Raw genomic sequence first — 23,301 nt, forward strand, 5'->3', positions numbered from 1 at the left:
TATCTGTGTTAAAAATTGTTACAGTATTTGTCAATGATTGGATTTTTAAAGCTTCAGGTCATCTACATAAAGCAAATATGAGATTTTGGAAGCATTTTTGCTGTTTGATAAACAAACTTTGTTTTCTTCAAAATCACTGAAAGTGGGATCACACAATGACAGATAATAAGAGCGATATTGAATCACCCTGTTCTAATGTTGATATGCCCTCTTTTTCATTTTCAACCAGCAATTTTACCTCCACTGCTTCATTACTTTTTTCTATAAGCATTCTTTTTTTTACTGACACTTGTTATTTCCAAACATTTGTTGACTACACTATGTGACAATGAATCAAGCCACTTTTTTATAATCAATCAATCATATGTAAATTGTTATCTCAGCTCTTGAAATTCTCTAGAACTGTTTTATCGATCAGAAATTGGTCTTTTGCATCTCTACTTTTACTTTTATTTCCTTTCTGTTCTATGGAAAAGATGTTATTTTCTGCTAAATAATTTTGGATTTACCCACTACGAAGTTTATGAGTAATTAAAATATTGTAGCCAAGCATGTTATCAGCCTATAGTTTCCTGATGTCCATTTTTCTGAGTCTTTTTTAATCAGATACATTTTGCCAGTTATTAAGTTGATGTCACCTTTATGCAATACTTCATTAAGCTGTTTAGCTATAATTGGATGTAAGTTAATCAGATATTTGAGCCAAAAGCCATGCAATCGATCATTTCCAGAAGATGTCGTTTTTAACCGTTTTCACTTAATTTTAACCATTTCTGCTGTTATTATTCTTCCACAATGTTTATTTAATTCATTTTCTGGTGCTATTTTTTTATTAGGGCTCTCTTGATTTTTACATTTTCTTGATTTTTGTTCTTTCATGTTCTTTAAATTACTCACATCTGATCTTAATTTCCTAATCTTGGTTTCTAGCCTGATCTTGGGGATTGAATATGATTTTGGTTTTGTGTTTACAATTACTGCTATATTGTAGGCAAGCTGTTTGGTCTGTTCAATAGATATTATTTTGATCCTTTCAAGCACCTTATTCACATCTTTCATTATAGGTATCAGGTCTTTTTTTGGGCAACGTGTTCTGTATCCCAGTTCTGCATTCCTGAATATTTTATTTCTGGCAATGAATCTCCTTTCATCTGCTAATAGTTATTGAGTGATACTTGAATCTTGATCAATTCCTATCCAGAATTCAAACATTCATTTTAAGTATCCCTGCTTGGTTGATTCCAATTTATAATAGCAGGCCAAAACTTTACAATTTTGCCTTCTCTGTGGTTGTTGATCTTCCAATAATCATTTTTCCAAGATCATTTTTTAATTGATCTTACCAATGTTGCTCCATGTTCAAGATATACTGAGAGCAAAGCATCAACCTAACTTCCTATGGTTTTGTGTTGCATATAGTTCACTTTTTTGCATGACTTATAACCCAAGTTATAAGTATCACAGCATTGCCTATATTAAGAAAACAAATACATGATAATCCATTGTAGTAATGAAGCTGGAAATCATTCTGAGGTTTTCCTGTCAAAATAAAGTCCCATGAAGAATAGATTTTCTTTGCCTCTTTAACTGGTACATTTTTCCAAGGATAGAAAAATCCTATGTGAAAATAAACACTTTCTACAATGCCAGTTCATAGGAGGCTGTAATTTCCATGCTGTTCACACATCACACTAAACCATAACGTGGTTTATTTACTTATAATTATTACATGTGAACTCACCCCATGTATTTTAAATATGTGTAAAATAGGTCATTATGGCTTGTGCACAAATTGGATTTTAAAAATGGTTTATGTCTAGATGTGTTCCTTAGTCCCTTCACTGGTCCACATACTGTAAGTCAATATTGTCGCATCTAACTGATATTAATTCTCCAGAATTTCAGGACAAAAATCTTTTCTAGATCAGCCCAGAGATATCAGGAATAGAACTCAGGACTTTCCACATGCAAATACCATGCTCTGTAATTGAATTAAGGTGTTTCCTCCTTGTTGAGACAAAAGTGTGAGGAAGAGATTCCAGAACTCCAGACACAAAGTGTCTCTTGAACAGGTCCAAATCATTTAGTGTAATCTTCTCATATAGTTGTTATGAGACTGGGTAGGTTAGTTCCCAGGACTAACCTACCCAAGTTAGGAAGACTTTTATAAATGAACAAATAAAACACATTTAAAACACATCTGCACTTTACAAAGACTGTGATGTATTCATTGATACACAGCATGGAATTATAATATCATCTGTTTGGTTCTGGCTTATTATGTTGTGTGAACCCTGCCGGCTATGTTTATGCGGTAAATTATAATTAAATAAACTATAACAGTTTGATGTATGAGCCAGGTCATATATGCTTTGCACAAAAAATGTAAATAAACAAATAACAACAGCCAGTGCTGGAAATATCTGAAAAATAAGGCGGATATGGCTAAGTTTGGGTTTGCTTACCTCATTTGCTTGTTCAATCCATTCTGGTTAACCTTTATATCTTTAGTTGGGCAAATCCAAGTAATGTACAAGTTTAATAAAACATATAACACATTAAAATAAACCAGAATACAGTCTATAAAATCATGATCATTCCTTCCAATTATTTTCATAAAACCGTCATAATAGTACCACGTATCTTGATAGGCCAGGTATGTAGCATACCAGGATGCCAGAATAATGGAAAAGCCTGCTGGCCCACTTCAAGAGTCCATTTAGTATAGCAACAACTAGGTGTTTTTAGAGTCCAACTTGGATCAAGCCCAGTCAGCATGACTGTTTACCAAAAGTAATGAAACCTGTAATCTAACATTTAGTACCTGACTGGTTAGAGGTTACTGGTTTAATCCACTAATCTGTTTCCAATCTCAATTACCCAGACATTCTAGAAAGCCTATCATCCAGACATGGAAGCCTTCCCTCTAGCAGCTGGCATGCAGAAGCACATTTGGAATTTCATATAGGTTGCCTCTCTATATTTTCTAGAGAAAATATATGCTGTTCTTCCTTAATCACGATCAATCCAAAGTGGCCTTTTCTACTTCCTACAATCATTTCTTCCCTGACTTGCTATCTTCCAAACTCAATATATTCTTTTCAAATCACAGAAAGAGCTTTGGGATGCCTAAAAGATCAATAAAGTTATAAGCCCTAATTTCTGTAGCTTTTCATCAAATGCACAAAGGAGTGTTACTATCCAATAAACATGTTAGCTTTCAACCACATTCACATGATATAGAGTCTCCTGCTTGAGCAGGGGGTTGGACTAGAAGACCTCCAAAGCCCCTTCCAGCTCTATTCTGATTGATGTCATAAGTAGATAACTTGAATGTAAGTGCCACTATCTGATCCCTGCCTCTCACTGCTCCTTTCAACTGATGTCTTGTATTATGCTGGTTTGAAGCCATATCATTGTTAGTTAACACCAATCAGAATTTGAAACTAAGGGCAAGTGTTAGTTTCAAATTCCAGTTAGTGCTAACAGGAAATGAAAAGTGTTCCAAGTATGGACAACTTTTTAAACCATTTTGAAAACCATGATCTGTGATTAAGAACTATGAAGAATGGAATATAAGATAGCCACGCAATGTTCACAATAACCCATCATATAAAAGCGTCTTTTGATAATTTGCTATGACAAATGTATATGGTTAATTCTGGAAAATATGCAACAGTTTTGTAATATTACACCTTCGTGTAATGAATAATGCATTTCCACTTAAAATCTGGTTCACTTAAAAGCCAAAGATGAACATATTTCAATTATAGTCATTAGAATATGAGCTGCATAGGTGTGTATAAATGAATATATACACACCTACCGTATTATATAATCTTAGATACAATTTACCTTCATCTGCAGATTCATGTAGATATTTTAAAGTATTTACATATATTTTAAAGTAATTTTAATACCTATAAAGATTATTCTGGCTAAGCTGAAATCTAGTGAAAAGGCACGGGCCAAGCAAGTCAGCTCCAGTGTTGATGTCATTTGGCAAGAGCTATAGATTTTTATTTTCATGTTTCAGGAACATTTCATCTTCAAAATCTGATTTAAGTCATTGTAGGCTATATAAATCAGAAATTCTGATTTAAAAATAAGCTGTTCCTTTCCTTACTGCAGGAGAACAGAAATAAAAGGCAGCAGCAAGAAAGCTCACATGTCAGAAAAACCAAAAGAAAAAAAATCCATGTGAAAAGTATTGTGTTAAATTTAGAGCCATTTTTAAAGAGGCGCTATATTTAGTCAAGTTTTCCCCCTCCCTCTGAAGGAGTCTTGCAAAGCTTCAGTAAAAAAGCAGAATATGGAAGGAAAAGAACTGCTTGCTTTCTTCCATCTATCCAGCTAATAAACCAGGCTTGGGCAGGGCTGGGTGTGCATTCCATTGGTCTACCACACATTTGGATACTCATATGCTGCATATATATATATATATATATATATATATTCTGAAAATTCCACCACTGGCCAGAATGTAGGGGCCCAACAGAACATCTTCTTGGCCAATGGCCAGAATATCTTGAAAAAGAGCCAGAAAAAATAATTCAGAACTCATTTGTTGGTCTGCTAGCTTGAGGAAGTATAACACTACATGTATGTTAAGAAGAATGCTGGGTCCTCTTCATACATGGCAATCTGTCACTTAATCATGATGCATGAGCAGTCTGGCTTTGAGGGAGTCATACAAAAGAGTGTCATAGATAAGGATTTGCTTTATATTACTGCCAGGAAGATGATTGAAATTGCCAAAACATAGACCAAAAATTACAGATGTTCTTCTTTCAGGTTTTTTAGCTATGGCTAGAGCATGCAGCCATAAAGTATTCTGTTTAGTTTTAATTTAATATGTTGTATGAATGGCATCTGACTGGTGGCTTGTGCAAATTCATCAAATTATGGTTTATTTAATAAACAATGGTTAGATTATGCAACAGCCAAGTCATAAATCCATGTGGTACCATCAATTTAGGCTGTTGTCTATGGCCATGACTCCATGCTGCTTTTGTGATTGGAATTAGGAAGGGAAATGGGAGATAGGTTCTAAGCAGGCAGGATCCAGGAATGCCATTTAAAATGCAGCCAAGTTTAGGCTGTTTTGATTGTTTGCAGATTCTTGCAGTCAAGCAACATAGATTGTCAAGTGTTGTCTGTTTCCCTCTTCTCTTCTGTAACGAATCAGCCATCATACAATGCACCAGGCTACATGGTTCTCTGCATTGAAAGAGAATGGCTCACTTGAGTATTGAAAGCAGAGGGGGGGGGGAGAAAGAGAATTCCCATCAATAGTACTGCAAAAAAATGGGGAAAAAACTAACTCATCTCATAAAAATTAATGAATGTCATTTGATCAAAGAAGTCTGGGCAAATTTTGAACTAGTGCAAAGTCCTTGTTCAGTAGTGCCTGTAATTCCAATGGATCTGGAGGCCAGTAGACTAAAAATGCTACTGTAATTTCAGTGTTTCTCCCCAATTTGTATGGCTTGCTTTTTCTTTAATTTTTAAGTCAGTTGTCGGAGGAGCATTAAACATAAGTCACTGCCTATTATGGGTCCTGCAAGAAAAATGAATTGGGTGGATTATGATTTCTGAATCTACAGTGCAGAATCTTCCAGATGTGCTAGACTACAACTCCCATTTCCAGATAGCATGCAAGAAGTACACTGGGAAAGGATTATGGAAATACCTGGTCAGTGGTTAAGTTGGGAAAGAATGCTAGAGAAGAAATGTCAGCTGATAAATATATGTGCTAATTTCACCACATAAGATAGGTACTAAGTACTTATACTCTTTAATCAAGCTTTTACCTGTGGACTTTGTGCAAAAATATATTCTGATCCAAGGATCCATTAAAAATAAGCTTCCAGTGAGAGACAGAAAGAGAGAGATTAAGCAAATAAATTCTTCAATCTGGTAACAAGCTGCTCTGCTTCCTCTTGTAACTAGCTTGTCTGCCTGAAGATCAGCTGACACCAGACATGAATTAGAACTGGCCCAGATTCAAGTTTTGCTGCAGTTTAACTGTACTGCTTTCACTTGACCTGCTTATATGAGTGACTCAAGCTAAGATTGACCTCATCAAATTTTATGAAGCATAAATGAAATAGGTGGGAAAACATGCAGTGACATGGACCTGAGTGGAACAATAAATTATTAAGAGATAGACCTGCTTCATTTACATTTCCCTTACTCAGGCCTACATTTTTAGGCTCTTTGGTTCCTCTTGCAGAGTCTGAATTCTGCAAGTTTCATCCCCTCCTGCCAACTTCAGATCTATGCTACCACCCGTCTCTTCTTGGATTGCACTTTCTTTCTGTAGGCTCTAAAACTTGTCTTTTCTTCTCATGCCTCCTCTTTCCTGTGTCACCATTTTATCAAATACAATTGTTCATAGTGATACTTTCACGTTGCCTTCCCAATGTTACTGCAGTTGTGAAAGTGATTCCTTTTTCATTCCAGATGAGAAAGCTGATATTCTAACTATCCAGTTGCTTTACGATCTATTGATTCAGCAGACGTGCAGCTTACTGTCTGAAGCTGCAGTCTTGCAATTTGATACAAGGACGATATGATTGGGGAATTAGTGATGAGAGTGCAAAGCATGATATCTGATCCATATTCCTGTCTTTCTGCACAGCACTTCTACTTGGTAACAGCAGGGTTTTTTTTTTCTCGGATATGAATGTGAATTCATATACTGTAGCCAAACCTGTCATTAGTTTTTAAAATCTGGATTCATTTTCAGCTCACACAAACTGAAATGCACTCTAAAATCCTTTTTTTTTTTCCTAATGTATTCTTTATATTCACAACATGCTGGTTACATTAAAAGTGTTGATAGATAAGCCCCTTCTAAATCCACGCAGAGGATTAAAAGCATGGATGAAAAGTGGAGCTGGGCCTTATGTCATATTCTCCTCCTCACCCTCTAGCTATCAAGACATAAAGTGCAGCATGTAGGTCTCCGCTTACCTGGAATGCTGTTCCATGGTGATTGCCAGCCTCACAAAAGTCAATATATGTTCAGCTTTTGCATATATATGGCTTATGCAATTCAAGGGTGAAGCTAGGAGATACAATCTCACCACCTAGCCTTTCTGAAGGCAGCTTTATTGTGCTGTAACCAAAGAGATGATGATTCAGATCTCACACTGAACTGAGGTATCCTCAATCATTCAGAAGAGAACAAGATTAGATTTACGCAAATTGTTTTTTCTTTGACCATAGTTTATTAAAAAAAAAAAAACGGATGTGCTTACTCAATACACTAAGCCATAAATCATTATTTACAAACCTAAATGTCCAGATTGAAATAACATGCTAAACTACTAAAAAGATCACATTACAGTTTAGCATGTATTTGAGAACCACCCCGCATGTGTAGTGGATATAATATACATCCCAAGGCAACTCTTTTATTGAAAGGGGCAGTTCCAGCCACCACACATATATGCCTAATCTCCATGGGCACCACACCTATTCTGAGCTAATCTTGAAATGGCTGTGAGCAGGCAACAGCTACAGTACTTGTTCAGAATTAGTGCTGGAATAGGAGCACTTGATTTCATGATTGTATGATTTTTTTAAAAAAATACATTGGATATTAAACTTCACCATCATTTTAAAAAACTATAAAGCAGCATTTTCCAAACTGGAATCTCCAGATATATAGGAGAACAAAGCCCATAATTCCTAGGCAGTATAATTGAGAGTTCAATTATGAGATGCCAAGTTAGGGAAGAATGGTATAAACCAATGGACACATTCAAGATTCTTCTGAGGGCATCTCAACATTGGAACATTGCACCAGTTCAAAAACAGCTTTGAATCCACACAACTATATAATGTTGACTGATTCTGAGAACACACACTGTACAGGTAATCCTCAACGCATGAACATAATTGAGCCCAAAATATCCATTGCTAAGTTAAGTGAGTGGTGCCCTGTTTTATTTTTCTTCCCACAGTTGTTAAGTGAATTGCTGCAGTTCTCAAATTAATAACATGCTTGTTAAGTGAATCAGGCTTCCCCATTGACTTTGCTTGTCAGAAGATTGCAAAAGGTAATGATCTCAAGACACTGCAAACATCATAAATACATGCCAGTTGCCAAGCATCTGAACTTTTATCACGTGACCATGGGGATGCTGCTACAGTTGTAAGTGTGCAAAACAGTCATTAGTCATTTTTCCAGTGCCACTGTATTTTCAAACAATCACTAAATGAATGGTTGTAAGTTGTCGACTTCCTGTAATGTCTTACCATCATAACAGCGTGGATGGGGAGAAAGCTACCAATTTGCTTTTTTTGCACTGAATAAAGGTCAGGGGAGTTTTGCAACTCTGTGGGTCAGGGTAGTTCAAGGCAATAAACAAATGCCAGCCTTTGTGCTCTGTAGGTTAGCTAGACATTTAACTATGTACAGTAGGTTAGACAGGTTCATAGGTGATGATGGTTGCAGCCTATTCAAGCCATCTTCATGGTTCATGTACGATTGGGAATGAGAAACAAAAAAGCTGAGGAGGAAACCTGACCATAAATAATTTTACTTAAACACATAAAACATGCTGTAATAATGCCAAGTCCACCTGGCTCACCATTCTATTGCCATAGTGAATGGCAGATGCTTCCCGGAAAATCACAAAAGGACTACATGTTGATACTCATTCTTTTATTTGCTTCCATAATCTCATAATATGAAATATATGCCTTTGAACATAGACATTTTGTGTCTGGCTATTTGACTTATATCCCTAAACAGATGTCTAACTGTATGTGTTGCTTTAAGCCATCAAAGACTGTAAGAATCGAACAAATTCAAACTTGCAGGAGTTATTTTGGTTTTGGATAGAACTCATCTTACCCATCAAAGCCTGGTATAAAAGAGATGTACTTAGCATTTATTCTTCAGTACCAGAACTGATCAGAAAACATAGTCCTTTCATTAAATGTCAACCTTTAATTACTCACTATTTTTTTCTTATACCATTCTTCCTCCCAGAAGAACACTGGGGGGGAAGGGATTTTAGATAAAATTAGCACAATAAAACCAGCAATGTTTTAGAATAATGCACATTAAAAAAAAGATTACTTTATTTTTTTTAAAAAAGTGAAATAAAGAATCTAGTTATTGAACAGTTATCTCTTAAATGGGATTGCCTCAATCTTTCTACATTTCAATTTGTTGTTTTGTTGCTTTGGCTAAATGGAAGTAAGATGTGATTTGATATTTATATAAATTGTAATTTGTATTACAATTCTCATCACTCCCTTTATTGGCTAGGTTATATAAGAATTATAGACCAAAACATTTGGAGTCACACTGCCAACGGTGATATTGATTATCCAGTCCAGTGAGATCTTTCTGATTATTACCTTCAAGATGGAGGCAGTCTTTCAAATAAGACTCTGCAGAAAATGCTCCTTCAATATAGAGAGGTCAGATCCTCAAACCACTGTATAATTGACAAAGAATGAGTTCCCTTCCAGTACTGTAGAATATCAATCTTTCTGTGACCAAGAAACCACACAATATTCATTCCACTTGTCCATCTGTAAATTTCCAAACCATCTGTATATAATTTAAGAGAATTTAAGCATCTGCAAAAACCAATGAAATCTTTCAAACAGAATATGTAAACCTCTGTCCCATAAGGACCTTGTCATGGTTCCGACAGACAGAGATGAATAAAGCAGAACTCCGAGGCTTGCAAATTCCTCAAAGAACATATTTATTAGTTACAAAATATTGGCACCATCAAAAGTGAAACCAAGTCTGGATACACGTGTAACAATTCCCCAATACAAACTTAAAAAATCCCACCCATAAAACTATGCAAGCAACTATGTTCCCCAATACATCATCTCGGTGGGCTTTTTATGCAATGCCCAACTGGCAGTCTCAGGAGCAACTGAGGGAACCTTGGTTCCCATAGGACAAAGAATTATTTTGACTAACGAAGCACCTGGCAACCCCCCTCCCTCGGGTCTATGCGGCAACCTACAATGAGAAGGAAAATGGCTATAGCCATGCTCATTTGTAGAGTTGACACAGCTGTTATAATATATAGCCGTTTCGTATAGTGAATGCTGCATTTTAAATGTCATGGTATCAACAGTTAGCTAAACTCAACAATTTCTTCTTAAATGGGCAAATGTCCACTCAAAATAGCAATTTTCGTCAACTTCACCATAAGCTTAAATATTAATCTATGGACCTCTATTGGCTGACCGCCATCTTTTTGCCCCCTCTGTTCTAGGATGCATATTATATCTCTTTATGGCATTTTTCTATTCTAGACAACTATTCCCCAAACTGATAAAAATTTTCAGCAGCCCCATAATGGCAAACACAATGTTTAAGCACAATTTAAAGCATAATTTAAAAACTGCACTAGGCAATCAACATCCAACCAGGAGCAACCACCACCAACAGATACTGTACAATACAGGTAGTCCTCAATTTATGACCACAATTGAGACCAAAATTTCTGTTGTTAAATGAGACATTTGTTAAGTGAGTTTGCCCCATTTTACAACCTTTCTTGCCTCAGTTGTTAAGTGAATCACTGCAGTTGGTAAGTTAGTAACCTAGTCGATAAGTGAATCTGGCTTCCCCATTGACTTTGCTTGTCAGAAAGTCACAAAAAAGATGACTCCTGGACACTGTAACCATGATAAATATGAGCCAGTTGCCAAGTATCTGAATTTTGATCATATGATCATGGGGCTGCTACAAGGGTCTTAATTTTGAAAAACAGGCATAAGTCACTTTTTCAGTGCCGTTGTAACTTTGAATGATCTGCTGTAAGTCGAGGACTACTTGTTTTATCCCCAAAGTTTCTTGCAGAGTTTGGTCTGGTACCTGAAAGGTCCAGCTGTATGTCTAGGAACAGAAACAATGACTGAGGCAGACACACCATCGGCTCAAACGCCCAAACACAAACACAAACACAAGCTGTGGATAGGCCAGCGAGACCACGGCCCTGCGCCCATTTCCAAATGCCAGGACTCAATCCAGAAAGCTAAGAGGTGTGTACCCACGAGCAAGTCAAAAATGTCTTAACTCCAGGACCGCTGAGCGGCCTCCGAAGGTCCCCAACAATAGGCAAAACCCTGCGGGGGAGCAGGCAAGGGGTTCCATATTAGAAACATTCGCGGTTTGCAGCGTTGTCCCGAAAACCCGAGGACATTAGGAATGCCAAATCCAATAGCGGCAGGGATCAGCAGCCACTGTTTTGAGCGGGGCTTTTCTCCTAAGCAGAGTATGCAGACATTGGAATGCAATTCATATCAAAGGGCACTTTCTACGGCGATTTTTCTTCGTCCCCCAAACTCTCTCCTTTGAGGCAAGTACGCAAACACAAACACAAGCTGTGGACAGGCCAGTGAGATCGGCCGACCTCACACAGCAGGCAAAACGCCACCGTGGTAAGCTACCGCTTTAAATCTTTCCCGGAGTCTGCCTCGCCCTCGGAACGCGAGATTTTTTTTTTTTCCTCTCTTTTTTTATGAATGAAAGGCTTCTCAACAAAAATATGCAAATTAAGACCGACTTGATTGGCTATATTTTCCCGAATGAAAAAAAAAATTAGGTAGTTCACTGTTGCCGAGAGGCGGGTTTAGGATTGCTCTGGGAGGTGTTCTGACATACGAGTGCGATTGGGTGCCTGGTAGGGTAAACAAGCTGTGATTGACAGGCTGTGGCAGGATTGTGGGCCAATGGGGACAGGGCGAGGCGGGCTCTGGAGGCCGTTCGGGGGCTTGGACAGCAGCCCGAAGACGACACAGGGCTTCTAGCGACTGCACCGCGGCAGCGCGATAGTTCTAACGGCAGGTGAGGAGGGGCAGAGCTCGTTTAGCCTTCAAGGTTTGGGGTGAAAATCCGGGCCCAGGACGCTGAGCTGTGCGATCGGTGGACTCGTGAGTTCCGGTGGGCGTCAGGAGCAGGTTTTCGGGGGACAGGTGCTTAGGTCTCCAAGATGCTGAGGATTGCGGGATATGCGGAGAATACCGTTGCGACTTTAACTCGAGTCTGTTGTGATAGGGCTGGATCTCGGGAGGGAATGGGAGCAAGGGTTGCAAGAATGCATGGAAGAGACAGTATGGCGAAGAATTGCGAGGGAAAGCTGTACAGCCGCGCCGCCACTGGCTGCAACAGGCACTGGCTTCGCTGAGAGGATTGGTGGTTTTTTTTGGTTTTTTTTTTTTTTTGTGAATGTGGGCGATTTTATGAATGGAGCTGGTTTTCTGTGAATGGAGCCATGAGTGCGGGGGCGGGGGCTGAACCTTTTCGCGGCGTTCTGCTCGGGGGAGGGGGTGGTATATCTGAAGGCGTTTAATGAGTGGAGTGCGTCCCTTGTTATTGTGAATGAGGCCCTGCGCTAGGGTTCTAGTTACGCTATACCTGCTCTGATTGTTTGCTCTGCCATTCATAAAACTTAGGCCAGATTCGCGCGCGGCGCGGGGGAGGGGATTGTAACTCTATTGTTTGGCTTATGTGAAAGGTTTTTCAGGTTTTTCATATAGGGGTTTAAGAGAGGAAGGTGGTAAACAGCAGCTGTAACGCAAAATGCGAAGTAGTGAATATGCTATTTTATCTTTCACTTATCGCTTTAGATGTCAAACATTTTAAAACCGATCGGGTAATTTAAAAATTTGAGGTTTTCTCTAGAATTCTAGTGGACAATTTCTGGATTTTCTTGCTGGCTTTTAGAAATAGTCTGCAACTGTTGATCTGCTAGGATAGAGACGATCATAAGCTGTTTTCTTAATCACTTCTCCGGTACTATAAAATTTTCCAGAAGCTTTTCTTTAGAGCATAATTGTTTTATCTTTGTCGACCACTTAGCAAAAACTAACTAATTACAAAACTCTGCCTTGAAAAAACATTCATAGGCTACTTAAAGTCTTGAAAATTCCATCAATAAAAGGAGAACTATTTAGTGCCCTCTCTCAGGACTTAAGAGATTTATATTCATAGTGTGTTTAAAGCAATATGTTATCTGGGGTTTCTTAGTATTCCTTTGCTAAAACAGGAATACTTTAAAAAGTATCCATCCTGAATTCAATTTGTAGGAAGTAAATAATGTTGAATGAAAAGAAATTTAGTAAGCTCATGCTTAAGTTCCCCCATAGTTACTTTCCCTGTTTATCTAAAACAGGCCTATGTATCTTTTATCTGAAAGCTGAGCTCTTACACAACAGAATTGATTTTCTTTGCACTTGTTGCTCTTTATATTCTAACTCTGGACCACATAGATGACCCTTTAGTTTGTAATACATCCCTTTGTAATTGGAATTTGCTTTTTGTGGTATCATAACTGTTTCCATAGTAATTCTGTGACACCACCAGTAAAGTTGAGACCTATTATCTGTTGGTTGCAAAGAAAATTAAGATGAGGGTAAAAACATGAATGTAATAAAAACTAGATGAATTGAAGAAAAGTACTATAATGGGGAGTATGACATAATCCTCAAAAATTTCAAATTATGCTCACATACTGTTAGAAGAAGTCTGTTAAAATGTAATGGTTGAGGTTTTTTTAAAAAAAATAAAAATAAAATCTCTCTTCTCTCCAGTTTTAAATCTGCCGGAGCTAGATTTCGAACTCTTCTTATCCTGGAGTTGCTCAATGCTAAAATCATTCAAAGGAATATTTAAGAACCTGCAAACACAATGGATGGCTTTTATGACCAGCAAGTCCCTTTCATGGTTCCTGGGGTATGTCTTGTATGATTATACATTTTATGCAACTGTTTTTTTTTGTGCATGAATTTTCTCTACTAACATCTTCCCAAGTTTTTATCCCAAGTTTTATTTATTTGCTATTTGACTATTTGCCCTGTGTAGATACATTTTTTTGCTTTCATTAGAAAACTTGCACAGATGAATGTCGTGGAAGGACAGTGAATGAGAGGAAACGAAAATTTCAAGACACTGATCTGGCTCATGATTCTGAAGGTAGACTCATTACCATTCATAATAACACACCTAAACATTTTTGTAGCTTTTTAGTAGCCTTTTTTTATTTTCTTTCAGAATTGTTTCAAGACCTTAGTCAGCTTCAGGAGGCTTGGTTAGCTGAAGGTAAATCCCATTGATACAACTTTCTACATTTTTATTGTTCTTTGTTAGCTGCTGATTATAATTATCTATGAAACTTGTTGCCATGGTATAGCCTTTTCTATGCCTATTTGAACCTTATCTGCAACACAAACAAATGTAGTCTTTAATATTGATCACAATTATATTTTCCAAAATACTTGGAATGTATTTATTTAACAGGTACCCAGTTCACTTTTTTCATTTTTTTGTAGCCCAAGTTCCTGATGATGAACAGTTTGTCCCAGATTTCCAGTCTGACAACTGTAAGTCACATTCTTAATCTTTGGTTTTCTTGCCCCGAAGACTACAAAATGTTACAAAATAAGTGACTTGTTCCCTTGGTCCTTGTGTTTGTGTGTCACCTTTATTAACAGAATGCAATTCCAGTGTGTGCATGTTTGTGGGACTTGTGAAGTCCCTGTCACTTGGGAGGGGGGAGGGGGCTAAATAGAAAGGTATGGTGTTGGAGGCTCTGTTAACGGCATTGCTTTAACTGAAGAATTTTGGAATATTTGTGCGAAAACCTTTGAGGCTGTGCCTAACCTTGATTTCCGCAGAATCCTTTCAAGCCCCCATGAATACTTCATAATGAGATATTAAAATCCATTTGCTGGTGAGCACACAAAAGCACTCTCACCAGCCCTGTGCCTCTAATTCCCTCAGTGACTTTCCTGGCTATTAGAGCTATAGCTCATGAAGCTATGAAGGACAAAGCTTTGCTGGTGAAACCTGAGCAGCTTTAGGGAGTATTAGTCATTGGCAGGCCGCAGTTCTATGAAGGCAGCTACCAGAGTGCTCTCGCTGTATCACCAAGAGTTTTCCTCTTGTCTGTAGGGTTTAATAATCAGTTCCTGGGCCTGTTTTTACCTCTTAACACCAGCATGTTTCATGCACAGTTTTCAGCTGTGGTCTTAATGTACTGCAAAAATCTAAGGTGAAAACATTGCTAAGGTGAAGACATTTACTTGGGACAAGGGGCTTTTTAAACTTTTGCTTAGCTGTTCTGGTTGCCACAGTATCCCAAGGCGAAAAAACATAGCCTGCAGAGGAACGGATTTTTGATTTCAGCTCTGTCACAGCTTGCAGTGGAATATCTTGCGCTACAGTAAATGCATGTTAATTATTGTCTTTTGATTACTTTGAAGTGAATGGGAAGGTTGCCATGAGAGTTTCTCCAGACAGGCAACATGTTTGCTTGTATGTGTGTGTGAAAGATTTTGTGTGTGTGTGTGTGTGTGTGTGTGTCCCTTCCCTTCCCTCCTTTGGAGATGAAAGGGAGCCTGGAGTAAGAAATTTTCTCCCTATGTTGACATTCTAGCCCAACCCTTCCAGTTCTTGCTGGGAGCAGTAGAAACTGAAGTTAGGCTGTGTGTTAGGCTGTATGGGAGGATCTGTTGCTAGCAGAGATGTGTTCAGATACCTCTCTGCAGGCTTTGCCAGCCCAGAACCTGAAGGATTATATGAAAAAACCAAATGTCTTCTAAAAGAAAGGTAATCCCAGTAAACGTAGCTTTCTTGTATTGGCAAAGCCAACAGTATGGCAGAAAATATTTCCATTGGAAGCAACTTTACATATGAATGAATGGGTTTTTATCTGGAAGAATAATTTGTTTGGTAATGCGGTGTTAAATCCTTCTGGATTTAGATTTTTTTTTTTAAAAAAAAAAGTATCCCTAGTTAAATGGTTCAAAAATCTACTCTCTACAATACGGGTACCTCAACTTCTGAGAGTCACACCCTAAAAGTAGCTAATGGAGCAGGGCAAAAATTAAGAGTCAATTTATATTGTGTTAAATTTAATTAAAATTAAATATAATTAATATGGTTACTCTCCAAGCATTGATTTCATAATCTTCATCAGTCACATTAAAAGTTCAATTTAGTAATGCCTTTTGGAGGTCTCTGGAGGCCATGACAGAGGTTTCCAGGGGGCACATGAAGCCAAGCTAAAGCTTCCAAGTTACAATTGGTCAAACTATACATTAACTAAACTATAACTGATTTAAAACACAGGTTTACAAAACTCACTACCAGGTGCTATAGTAATTTGGGGAGAGTTGAGTATTGCCTTTTTTAGAAAGAAATCTGAAGAGGAAAATCTACAGATCAAAGACCTCTCTTGCATTTGTGAAACCCAGTAGCAGTAAAGCTTGCTATAAAGAAGAGGAATATTGTAATATAAGAAATAAATAAAGGGGACACCATTTGCACACTGAAAATTTTTTTTCAGGCTCTGCTAGCATGGCATTGATTTATAGTGTATGATTCATGGTTAAAATTATTATTGTGGATTTTGGCACAAAAATCAACATATGACTATTGGGTTAATCACAAACATGTTTACTTAGAAGTAAATCCCATTTAAACTGGCGAGGCTTCGTGCCAAGTGAATGCATATTGCGTTGGAGTTATTAAGGATACAGTTGATTCTGTCCTTGTTTTAAATGCTTGTCTGCTATGCACGGGATTAGCGTAAGTATTTTAAATGTATTTTCAATTCTGGGAAGATAATGTTGGAAGATTTTTCTTTCTTTTGATGCTTCTGATTATATAATTGCATAAATTCAAAATCTGAAGTACCTGTTGATATTGAATGTTTAAAGTATAATGTTTATGAAAGCAAAGGCACCAGTATGTCTCTGTGCATGTCTTCCTCTAATTTAAAACTCTCAAAACAATAAGAACAGCAGCTAGAAGGATTTTCCCCAATTTAGTACTGTATTTTCCAGATGTCTTAGATTCAGCTTCCTTCACAGAAGAAAACAAGTAGAGATAGGCTGCTATAAGTTAACGTTCTTGTCTTCTTTTTTCACTTAAAAACTATTTTTTGATCTTACTGTCTCTATCCTTTTTAGAGTGCTTGTATCTTAATATGCATTTCCTCTTTTTGGGGGGGGGGATGAAAGATACAGTTGATAGCATTTGTTGTGTTGGTTCTACATCGTTTCCTTCCTCGTGGTAACAATTTGATTTAGGGAAGAAAGTTTCTTTCCTTATGGTAGCAGTAGCATAAATGCATAATTAGCACTGTGTTGTGAGATACGACCATTGGAGGATGGTGCTTCTGATATTACTTGTGGCAAAACTTCTCTCTTTGCTGCATTGCTGGGTGACCATTTACAAATTCTTAAAATACAAAGTATGTCTTTGTACCTCTGGCAGATGTTTTATATCTCATTATTTTCTTGGATCCTCTGAATGTGAATTACCTGGAATATCCATAGTGGAAATGGGTGAGGTACAAAGACCCCACTCATGTGGGGTTAAAATAGTACAGGTATTCCTCGACTTACAATAATTCATTTAGTCTTCATTCAAAGTTACAACAGCACTGAAAAAAGTGACTTGTGACCATTTTCCATACAACCGTTGCAGCATCTCCTTGGTTATGTGATCAAAATCCAGATGCTTGGCAACTGACTTATACTTATGACGGTTGCAGTCCCTGAGATCACGTGATTACCTTTTTGTGACCTTTTAACAAGCAAAGTCAATGGAGACGCCAGATTCACTTAACAACTGTGTTACTAACTTTAAAACCGCTGCGATTCACTTAATAACTGCAGCAAAAAAAGGTCTTAAAGAGAGGTAAAATTCATTTAACGACTGTTTGACTTAGCAACATAAATTTTGGGTTGTAAATCAACTACCTGTAATGCAAATATTTTAAATATTTTTTTGATAAATGAAATAAAGCAAAACTGCTGCTTGCCTTCATAGGTATTAAGCAAAGCTCTGAAGCTTTTGTGCACTGTTATAGAGGAGCAACGCGGGAAGTCATATGTGTCTCTTGTGATAGTTCTAAATTGGGAAGATTTTTCCCTTCCCCAGCCCAGAAAAAGAATTATCCATTTGTTCTTTTCTCTGAATAAGAGCAACAGAACACCTAAGCACCTTTTCCCTAACTTCCAAATGTTTTTCATTCTGATGTATGAATTGCTTCATTTGGGCCACTGGGAATTCTCTTTGGCTAGGGTTCTATTTTATAGCCTGCAACCTGGGCTTGCTCCAAAATATATGCTGGTCATTAAAACTACAGTGAAAATTGTCATGTTATTACTGGTCTATATCAGAAGAATTGTTTAGTTCTGCTTCTGCTGGACAGTTCTGTTTGGCATTTTAAAAATAAAGAATTGTATTTTATTTTCCTCATCAGAAAATGGAGTGCATTTTTTGTGTTATATTTTATTTTAAAGTTTGTCTTGCCTTTGATGCTCTGATTTTCTGTATGTAGGAGATTTTCAATAAGAAAGGGGGGAGTTAAACATGTGATCTCATAACATAGTTTAATCTAGCTGCATCACATGATTTCGCTGGTTATTTATTTTGGCCCATTTGATTTATATAGGAAAAAGTCAAATGAGAAAAGGCAAGTCTTTGCAATTCTTTAACTGAACTGAGCCACCTCCTGCTAAAGGCAGTTTAGTTTTGACTCTATTTTGACATCAGGGAATGGGGCAGAGCCACACTGGCATAAAGCACTGTCTACAACACACTTGGTGTTGTTTCAGCATTATTTGCTTGCTTTGCTGTTGCCTGTGTACAGTAGGAAAGATTAAAAACCTAAGACACCACTCACTCTAATAATCTTATATTCTTGACTTTCTCCTGGCTTTGACCTGATGTGATACCAATCACTTGCCTTTTCAGATTCTAATTATAGTGAGGATATTAGAATATATACTTTCTCAGTACATGTATGCAGACATACAAAGGTGTGTGTGCACAATATAATTTGAAGGCACTCCAGAACTCTTTCACTGGATGTTGGCATGGGGTCGACTCAATATTGCACACTTTCCTGCTATTCGTAATTCTTATCTAGGAGCACTGTAACTATTGCAGATTCTAGTAATGGATTAAGTTTCATTGTTTCCTTGGAATATCAAAGAATTTTTTTTATTTTTATTTTTTTTGTTCTTGGCTTATTATTAAAGGTTTTTAAAAAATATTTTGGTACCTGGTTTGAACATATCTTTATGTGCTTAGAAGCCAACCCCAGGGCTGTACAAAATAATCACTTTTTGAATCGGTTGTCACAGTTCTGAACCAGATGTTCTTCTGTCCATGGATGTTGCCTCTTTGTTCAGCATTGTTCAGCAAAATGTATCTTAGCATAAGTGGCCAGTCTATTTAAATAATTGTCTTAATTTTTCCATTAGGCCTTTAAATTGCAATGGGGCTTTGATTTTTAAGCCTGGAGGTCCAGAGTTCTCCAGAACTATCTCTTTGGCATCCAATCAATTGCATGCTATGTTAGGAAGGAAACAGCTTTATTCGAAAATCAGGCTTTTCTTATTTCAGGACCCCACTTTTTATAGAAAGACTGCATTTTAGTAGAGTGTTAAGGCACCTGGATAGAAATTGTGGGTTGTAATCCTACCTTAGGCACAATGTCACTCTCTTGGGCCAGTCACATTCTGTCACTCTAGCCCTGTCTTAGACACAAAAACAGCTGAGTGACCTTGGGCTACTCCATCCGTCTGAGCCCTAGGAAAGGGGCAATAGCAAGCTACTTCCAAAAAACCTTGCAAAGGAAACTGCAGGGAGTAGTCCAGACAGTTGTGAGGGGTCAACACAATTCCAGTTTTTCCCTTTTCCAGTTTTTGTTTTCATCCAGCAGATTTTTGCATAAGCCATTCATTTTACAAAAGGGTGGGGGGAATGATCCCTAATTGAAATATGAAAAGCCGGTCTGCCAACACAGGTTCTGGATAGCTTCCTAAAATGTTTTGATTATACATTTCTGTTACCCTTTGTATGGAGAGAGCTGGAATAGGAGAGAAAGAGTCTGATTGATATTGATTGATTGATTAGGCAGCAATGAAGCTGCCTTCTGTAATCTGAAGTACTCCAGGTAGCATGGACTATATAAGTCCTGTCATCCCAATTCAGGAAACTAAGTTGTGCCCTAACAGATTTGAAAGGCAACAGGTTGTTGGCTATCAAGGGAGAGTTTATAAGTATTTATAAAGGGGGGAGTAATTGCCTACTAAATACAGCACTGGCTAAGATTTGCATTTATTCAGATTTAAATGTATATGAAAAATTAGAAATTCATCCTAGGATTTATTTAAATTTCATAGAAGACAGTGTTAGCTGAATAATTTTCCATCAAAATTAAATGAAATGAAATTAATACTTTGTTGCTCAGTCTCATAGCATCCCAAATCAATAGTTCTTCTTTAGCTAATATTAATTTTCATTAGCAAAGAACAAATGTGAAAGCATGCACAAAAATAATAGCTGGTTTCTCTTTTCATGATCCATTTTAGCATGGTAATTTTTGCATCAAATTCAAAATTTGATGGAGTGTAATTAAAAAATAAGCCAAGAATGATTCCTGAGTCCAGCTCTAGTAAATACCCCAATTTCAGACTTAAAAATATAGTATGTTTCCATTCAGTTAATCATATACATATCTAGTAATAATTATAATACATTCAATTATTATAATGATTAATTATATATCCAATAATCTGCAATAATGCACTATTCTGAAGAGGTGAGCAATGGGTGGGAAGAATGAAGGCTGAGCACTGTGATGGGGAAGAGTGAGGAGATAATGAGTAAGATGGTGATTTGATTTATATATTTATAACTACTCACAGCACACGGGGTTTCTTGCAATGATAAAACTAATGAGAATTTAAAAACCATTAACATTTCAAAACATTAAAATAAGCTTAGAACCAAAGATAGTTATTAATGGTAAAACTATTTAAAACCAGCTTTGATAGTGTCATTCATGAATCAAAATAAATAGGCATTTAGCCACTTTCTATAAATCCAAAGAGAGGAGTTCACTTTTCCTAAACTCTGGTGCTGCTATTGAAAAAGTTTGTCATAAACAAATGGCCTAGCACAATGATTCTCAACCTTTCTAATGCCGTGACCCCACAACCCCCATGTTGTGGTGACCCCCAAGTGGGTGTGGCCACCAATAAGAGGGAGTAAGACAGCTAGGAAAAGGGAAAAAATGGCGGGCAGCATGGTTTGGTGACCCCCGTGAAATGGTCATTCGACCCCAAATGGGGTCCCGACCCACAGGTTGAGAACCACTGGCCTAGCAGCTTCGCATGGTCAGCAGTCACTCCTCAAATCTCACATTGTGACATGGCCAGTACTAAATTAGACACTTTCAGATATCCAGATCCAGAGCCTTTAAAGACTCTAAAGATAAATATCAGCATGTTAAATTGGGTCTGGTATACTGTTGAAAGCCAGTGTTATACTCACAGAGCAGAAATAACATAGTCGCGTATTCTGTGCCCATATCCTTTCCTGGCTGCAGTATTCCTGCACCAACTGTAGTGTCAACTGACTTCAACAGCAGCCATACATAAAATGGATTAGAATAATCCAGCCAGAAGATTACTAGCATGTATATTGCTGAGGGCAGGCTATCTTCATTCAGAAATGGCTGGAGTTAATTTACTAGTTGTACATAAGTACTCCTGATCATTAAGGTCATATTTACATCCATTGATAATTTGAAATCCAAGAGCACTCCCAAATCCTGCATTTTGTACTACATGAGTGCTATCTTATCCAGCACTTAGATGAGCCAATTCTTAGAATTCAGAAATGGCCCAAGTGCTAGAAAGGAAAAAGGGGAGGTGCTAGGAAGAAGCAGCTTTGTGTGTGATCAGAACACAGAGAACAATGGAGTATGGATTGGAAAATCTGGAATAGACTAAAAGAAAAATCTTTTCTCTTTATGTTAATATGAGCTATACTCTATCCAGTGTTTCTCAACCTTGACAATTTTAAGGCATGTGGACTTCAACTCCCAGAATTCCACAGCCAGCATTGCTGGCTGTGGAATTCTGGGAGTTGAAGTCCACATGCCTTAAAATTGTCAAGGTTGAGAAACACTGCGTCTATTCCAACCTTGATTCTATCACAATCATTGGGAGTATTATAGCTGTAGTCTAATTTAAGCCAGCTGTAATCTGGAATCCAAGATTGGGAGCTACTGTTCTAAAACTCTTGCCCCTTCAAGATCCTATTTTTTGCTCTTACTTTCAGCAACCAAACTTCTCTGTCAATTATTCATGCTATGGTAGTTCTTGAACAAAACAAGTGTGTTACACTGGGATTAGTGTTTAAATTTCTTAATTCTTGCCATAAATAGGGATAAAAGAACTGATTAAAGGAATCCACAAGCATTAAAAGACAAATTTGCTGTCCACAATAATGGGCAGCAAAGAAAAAGTTACTTTTTAAAATATTTTTTAGTTTTTTTCTTTCTCCTTGTCAAGGGGCATTTCCGGACCTCACCACAAGTTGTGTTGCACAATCATTTGGGTTGCAGTGAACTCTGTGAAATAGTAGCTCCTTCTTATTTATTCAAGACATTTCTGCAGTGTTTGAATTCCTTACATAAACATCCACAGTACAAGCTCCTCTCTGTAGGACAGCTGGTCTCTGTTATAATCTTAAGTGTCATTTCCCTTCTCCTGATTGGTAGTTCTCAGCTGTGAGGATAGAGGGTTTTTTGTGAATGGATGGAGTATTCCAAATTGGTTGTGAATGGAGGGCGGCGCCTTCTTTCAGCCTTTTTCCCCCCTCCTTCAATGAATAACTAAGCTCCATTGTGCTGTTGGCAGAAAAACAACAGTTCAAACAACACAGAGATTGTTGGAAAGAAACATGCTTGTGACTGACAGCTGGAACACCTCCAATGTGAGTTTCCTGCTGTTTGCTGTTCAGCAAGGCCCTGCCTAATAGGAGAAGGGAGAGGACAATTTTAAGGGGGGGGGGAATTAACACTTGAAACCCCAGAAGACAGCCAATAGGAATAGTGACTGGAAACATGTACTGTAATTCTTTTTTTTTTTTAAGCAGGTTTTGATTATTTACATTGTTCATTGATTTGGTGGGAGACAAAAGGTAGCTGGAGCCTTTTCTTGAAAATGAATTCTGATCTTAATTTTGCCCTTGAGAAGAATTGTTTGCCAAGAAGCTCTGAGATCTCCTATTTTGTCTTCCTACATAATTAATTATTTCTGTCACTCAGATTCATTCCTGGGAAGTGATCCACAATGCAGGAGTCAGTGTTTCTAAATCTCTTGCAAAGATGAGACTGCTAATTGTTAGTGATGCCTGAAAGCTGTCACATCCAGGCAATTTGCTCATGGTGTAATGGTTGTGTACTTAGTCTTAGGGGATGGGGGCGGATAATA

The 23,301-nt window shown here is 37.6% G+C and overlaps 1 protein-coding gene across 4 annotated transcripts in view; it reads left to right on the forward strand.

Annotated features, from left to right (window-relative positions):
• The first annotated feature begins 11,687 nt into the window (after positions 1-11,687).
• Positions 11,688-23,301, forward strand: part of ETV5 (ETS variant transcription factor 5) — a 34,854-nt gene continuing 23,240 nt past the window's right edge. The window contains exons 1-5 of one of the 4 annotated variants that reach the window (XM_039364346.1): positions 11,688-11,842; positions 13,588-13,729; positions 13,882-13,969; positions 14,048-14,095; positions 14,326-14,376. In XM_039364346.1, the coding sequence (XP_039220280.1) occupies positions 13,685-13,729; positions 13,882-13,969; positions 14,048-14,095; positions 14,326-14,376 (232 nt within the window). In that variant the 5' untranslated portion in view covers positions 11,688-11,842; positions 13,588-13,684. Of the gene's footprint in view, positions 11,939-13,587; positions 13,730-13,881; positions 13,970-14,047; positions 14,096-14,325; positions 14,377-23,301 lie in introns of all 4 variants that reach the window. The other 3 variants (XM_039364355.1, XM_039364363.1, XM_039364371.1) reach the window with 3 other exon arrangements.

Source organism: Crotalus tigris, unplaced genomic scaffold (genome assembly GCF_016545835.1).
Source record: "Crotalus tigris isolate CLP2741 ecotype Arizona unplaced genomic scaffold, ASM1654583v1 scf7180000017591.2836849, whole genome shotgun sequence".
In the NCBI taxonomy this organism is placed as follows: domain Eukaryota; kingdom Metazoa; phylum Chordata; class Lepidosauria; order Squamata; family Viperidae; genus Crotalus; species Crotalus tigris.